Below are 6,000 nucleotides of genomic sequence, written 5' to 3'. Positions count from 1 at the left end.
TCAGGTAATATCATTAAACAATTGGAACTTGCAATCGATAGACAATAGAGTTGTTTGCGTCGTTGCATAACAAGGACATGGATGGAGTCATCGAGTGTCTGCCACATTTTATCGCATCTTCCATCAGTGCTGTTAAAATATTAAATATGCATTTCAACAGGCAAAATGTGCGCTAATTTCTTTTTATATAAAAAGTTCTGAACGATGCAACAGGTCGTTGCATAACAAGGACATGGATGGAGTCCAAGGACATGGATGGAGTCATCGAGTGTCTGCCACATTTTATCGCATCTTCCATCAGTGCTGTTAAAATATTAAATATGCATTTCAACAGGCAAAATGTGCGCTAATTTCTTTTTATATAAAAAGTTCTGAACGATGCAACAGGCATAAAAACTTATTTTTTTCTAGTTTCACAAATTGTTCCAACTTGTGGCAAAACAATGGCAGGAGCTGAAATTAAACGACGAACTGCACATTCTAGAGGAAACCGTCATGCAAGGCAACAGAATGGCGCAATTTTACCATAGTAAGTCATGGTGGTATCACATCATGATTTCCAATATTTCTAATTTTTAACAAAAATGGTCCTCCCTGACATACAGGTAGAATTATTTACGCGCTAATAATCGATTGTACTAATTTTCAGACACTTTAGTAACTTTTATGGTATTGTTCTTGCTGGTGCCACTAACTTCTCCAATTCTCGATATTGTTCATCCAATAAACGGGACTCGAACACGCCAACAACTACTAAGAGTTAATTATATATTTTTTGACGGTGATGACTATTTTTTCTATATATACTTACAATTATTTTGTGCGGCAGCTGTTGTTGTGTTCACCATAATTAGTACAGACTGGTTATACATGCTAATAATTCATCACGCCAGTGGATTATTTGCAGTCTGTGGGTAAATATCATAATGTGATGCAAGATTTAGTTATTGGTCGCCATTCTCGCATGCACTACATTTATAACACGTACACATATTCATTTTTGTTATCATAACCGTAGACACCGAGTTCAAAAAGCAACTGTAAATCCAAACAACTCTACTGGTACAGCTGTTTCTGAGAATTACACGTATGAAAAGATCCGGAATTGTGCGGTAATGCACAGTGAAGCCATACTGTATGTATTTATTAATTGACGATAAGGCATAACAGAAAATGATAAGGTAAATAAAAAATTACGAAATGTTACTAATATACATTTTCATTAATTTTAAAGATTTTACAATATATTGAACGGAAGCAGTCAAGGTAGTTACTTAATTCAGGTTGGATTGAATATGTTGGGAATAAGCGTGACAGCTGTCCAAGTAAAGTATAATCTTGAAAATGGCAACAAATACAAACTGAAGATAATTCTATATAAATAATTGTTTTACTTAATATTTCAGATAATAGTAAACTTAGATAGACCGGAGGAAGCAATGCGAAGTGTTGCATTTTGTGGGGCTAGTCAATTTCATTTGTTTCTACTCAGCTTACCTGGCCAGGTTCTCCTGGATCATTGCTCTGATTTAGCAGATAATATGTGTGTTAAAAGTATTCATATAGACTACATTAGTTACAGTCTTCAATAAAATTAATTACTCGTATCAAAATAGTTACAGCTCCACATGGTACGGAACACCCGTGCAGATTCAAAAAGTAATATACGTGATGCAAATAAGATGCAAAAGATTTTGTTCATTGACGGCAGGTGGATTGTACGAAATGAATATAGAAAACTTCGGAGTAGTATGTATCAGTCTAGCGCTATTATATATACGTACAGTGGTGTACAAAAATTTCTCATTTTTCATGTCATATAACACACGCGATATTTTCAAGAATCTTACGTAGTATTACTGTACTATAACGATAAAACAATTATTATTAGTTCCATCGTGTCCCTTTATTTATTATACTCTTTATTAATATTACATATTATATATTAGATAAAACTCTATCAAATACGGCTTTTACAATATAAGATGGAAAAGCTACCTGGCTGGGAATTTTTGCATACCACTATATTTATATATACTATATTATCTTCTATTTATGAATATTTTAATCTTCAGACTTTCAAAACTTGCATGTCCTACATTACAATGTTGATGTCTCTGAAGGACTGAACCTGCATTACTAGTCAAATGTAATATCATCCACCGTTTATTATACACAGTTTTACCAATCGTACAACTAATATAATAGATAGCTGACATGTAATACTGAACATATTGGATGACTTTGGCAAATAAAGATATAAAAACATCCCTCAGATAAAGTATTAATATTTTTTTATAGAAATCATACCTAAGTAACACACATTCCGCACTATTTCACAGAATTCATTTCCTATATTACTTCAAGCATCATTATACGACTTTAGATACATGAAATTGGTGATAGTATAAAGATAACGCAATCCTATTGTTACAATATTCGCGTGTTGTGAACAGTGATAAGCTTGTCAGTAGAGAATCTTCAATCGAATGTCAGAGGAAGTAGTATTACAACTATAATACACTATTCATACAAAGAACAGTGTCTTTCAAGATCAATGTCACTCTCGACATTTACAATTCATATATAACTGGGACGCCGTACGACACGATATCAATATTTAAGAGACTAGCTATAATAACAGACGTTGCATATATTACAGAACATAGTTTTGACAGGCTATAATAAAATCTTGGAAATCATAATTTTCTCTCCAAGTATGATGTCACAGATTAAAAATTATACCATAGTTCATATTCGTGTGACAGCAAATCGAAAAAGTTCACATTAACAATTAGTGGAAAAATTGCAAATGTCCAGTAATATCAAACGTCGAGTAAAGTCACATACGTACGTACCGTATTGATCTTTATGATCCTGAGAAGGGAACTCATACCTCGTACGATACTTGTTACACGAGATTTCGCTTAAAGCAATTGCACGAGTTAAGATCACCGGCGTTTAAAACCCAAAGTTGTAGCTAGTAAGGAAAAGAGATTTACACAAAAACTAAAATATTTAGTTCTTTTTAAACTAACGATTTTTATTTTTTTATATTAGCGGACGATTATATTTTTTTATATAGCGGATATTTATGCAGACCTATATTTATACGAATGTAATTGAAAATCCCGCAACCAGACAGAAAAATTTTTTACCTGTTATATATTATAAATAATATTATACTTCGAATATTTTATGTATTTTGCATATGATATGCATTCTATGCATCTATTTCCCTTGAAATTTTCCCATAAATGTATAAAAATCCGCAGCGTCCAGTTATATTGACATTACGTTAATGTTATTTCTATGATATTTAATATAACTCGTATAATTAACGTAAGCTTGGAGTATTCAGTGTTTCAGAAAACTGGCGACCCCGAAATATTTCACGTGCCTTACTATAATAAGCTCGAACGATACATCCAACTTTTAGGACAAGATCCGCGTCATAGAAATAGCATTAGAAATATGATTGTAATAATAGTGGTGACTAGTATCGCAAGCATCACTATTCCAACGGTAAGAAAAATACGTCAATCATTAGATAGAAAAGTAGGAAGGATATAATGAGGAAACTGGATTGAGTGAATGCTACGTAATAAAGCTAATAATCAGGTAATATCATTAAACACTTGGAATCGATAGACAATAGAGTTATTTGCGTCGTTGCATAACAAGGACATGGATGGAGTCATCGAGTGTCTGCCACATTTTATCGCATCTTCCATCAGTGCTGTTAAAATATTAAATATGCATTTCAACAGGCAAAATGTGCGCTAATTTCTTTTTATATAAAAAGTTCTGAACGACGCAAGAGGCATAAAAACTTATTTTTTTCTAGTTTCACAAATTGTTCCAACTTGTGGCAAGACATTGGCAGGAACTGAAATTAAACGGCGAACTGCACGTTCTAGAGGAAATCGTCATGCAAGGCAATAGAATGGCGCTATTTTATCGTAGTAAGTAAAGATATCCCAATTCTCGTCATGATTTCCAATATTTCTGACGTTTAACAAAAAAAGTTCTCTCTGACATATACGTAGAATTATTTACACGTAAAAAATCAACTGTACTAATTTTCAGGCACTTTACTATCTTTTATGGGATTATTCTTGCTGGTGCCACTGATTTCTCCCATTCTTGATATTGTCCATCCAATAAATGGAACTCGAACACGCCAACAGCTACTAAGAGTTAATTATATATTTTTTGACGATGATGACTATTTTTTCTATATATACTTACAATTATTTTGTGGAGCAGCTGTTGTTGTGTACACCATAATTGGTGCAGACTGGTTATACATGCTAATAATTCATCACAGCAGTGGATTATTTGCAGTCTGTGGGTAAATGTCATAATGTTATGCAAGGGATGGTTATGAGGCAGCATTCTCGCATGCACTAGTAAATATTGTAATCACAATATTTATACTAAGTACACACATGCTCATTATTTGTTACGTTAACCGTAGACATCGAGTCCAAAAAGCAACTTTAAATCCAAACTACTTTACTGATGAAGCTATTTCTGAGAATTACACGTATGAAAAGATCAGGAATTGCGCGATAATGCACAATGAAGCCATACGGTCTGTATTTATTACAATAATCAAAAAATTACGAAATGTCACTAATATACATCTTCATTAATTTTAAAGATTTTCAGATATATTGAAAGAAAGCAGTCGGGGTAGTTACTTAATTCAAGTTGGATTGAATATGTTGGGTATCAGCGCGACAGCTGTTCAAGTACAGACAATTTTAAAAAGATAACAGATACAAATGAAAAATAATTCTTGGTAAATAATTATCTAATGTTATTCTTCAGACCGTGGTAAACTTAGACAGGCCGGAAGAAGCAATGCGAAGTGCTGTGTTTTGTGGGGCTAATCAATTTCATTTGTTTTTACTCAGCTTACCAGGCCAGGTGCTCCTGGATCATTGTTCTGATTTAGCAGATAATATGTATGTGTTAAGAAAGTATTCATATAGACTACATTAGTTACAGTCTCCAATAAAATTAATTACTCGTGTCAAAATAGTTACAGCTCCACATGGTACGGAACACCCGTGCAGATTCAAAAAGTAATATACGTGATGCAAATAAGATGCAAAAGATTTTGTTCATTGACGGCAGGTGGATTGTACGAAATGAATATAGAAAACTTCGGAATTGTATGTATCAGTCTAGCACTATTATAAATGTGTGTGAAGTACTGTGCAAATATGTATGTTTCAGATAGATTTCGTACTTTACATTCTAGAACTGACATTTTAAAGTTTTATTTAGCATTAATAGCGGCCCTTATTTGTTCTACTGTTTACTTTTACTTGTTATGCCGCTGTAGTCAATATTAGTTAAAATTTCGTTAAACATCTATTTTGGACTACAAAGTGAAGAATCTATTTGTCCACAAACCGTTGCACTGTACTTATATATTGATATTACGTTACTTACTATTTTCGAGAATTTACATTTTCAGACCTTCAAGACGTGTATGTCCTATATCACAATGTTGATGTCATTAAAAAACTGAATCTGCGATACCTGAAATATGTAATTGTATTCACTGCGTTTTGTACCCAGTTTAGCCAGAAGTATAAATAGTATGTTAAATAGCCGATATAATGTAATACTTGACATTTTTGATGACTTCGACGAATGCGCAAATAAAGACATAAAGTCACATAATTTTCATACGATATTGATATTTTAATACATGAATCGTACCTAAATAACACACATTCCGTACTACTTCACAGAATTCATTTCCTACATTACACTAGCATAATTATACAACTTTAGGCACATGAAATTGACGATAGTATAAAGATAACGCAATCCTATTGTTACAATATTCGCGTGTTGTGAACAGTGATAAGAGCTTATTGGTAAAGAATCTTCAATCGCATGTCGAAGAAAGTATTACAACTAGAATACGCTACTCATAAAAAGAACAATGTCTTTCAGGATCAATGACACTGTTTCAAA

At 32.9% G+C, this 6,000-nt stretch overlaps 2 protein-coding genes across 2 annotated transcripts; both read left to right on the top strand.

The window, feature by feature from the left end:
• Positions 1 to 257: 257 nt before the first annotated feature.
• On the top strand, positions 258 to 2,501 carry LOC100741888. Its single transcript, XM_024372317.2, has 7 exons — positions 258 to 529; positions 650 to 914; positions 1,019 to 1,135; positions 1,235 to 1,325; positions 1,407 to 1,543; positions 1,617 to 1,749; positions 2,076 to 2,501. Exons 1-7 carry the CDS (start codon positions 496 to 498, stop codon positions 2,127 to 2,129), a joined length of 831 nt encoding a protein of 276 aa, XP_024228085.1. The 5' UTR covers positions 258 to 495; the 3' UTR covers positions 2,130 to 2,501.
• An 811-nt stretch (positions 2,502 to 3,312) lies between these two features.
• LOC100741772 lies at positions 3,313 to 5,670 on the top strand. Its single transcript, XM_003485522.3, has 9 exons — positions 3,313 to 3,525; positions 3,652 to 3,777; positions 3,848 to 3,965; positions 4,090 to 4,354; positions 4,481 to 4,597; positions 4,667 to 4,757; positions 4,837 to 4,973; positions 5,051 to 5,183; positions 5,492 to 5,670. Exons 1-9 carry the CDS (start codon positions 3,313 to 3,315, stop codon positions 5,543 to 5,545), a joined length of 1,254 nt encoding a protein of 417 aa, XP_003485570.2. The 3' UTR covers positions 5,546 to 5,670.
• Positions 5,671 to 6,000: the final 330 nt, after the last annotated feature.

The sequence above is a fragment of the Bombus impatiens genome, unplaced genomic scaffold (assembly GCF_000188095.3).
Source record: "Bombus impatiens unplaced genomic scaffold, BIMP_2.2 scf_0060, whole genome shotgun sequence".
Classification (NCBI taxonomy): domain Eukaryota; kingdom Metazoa; phylum Arthropoda; class Insecta; order Hymenoptera; family Apidae; genus Bombus; species Bombus impatiens.
Note: the sequence above shows the minus strand (reverse complement) of the source record. Positions and strands in the feature narration are given on the sequence as shown.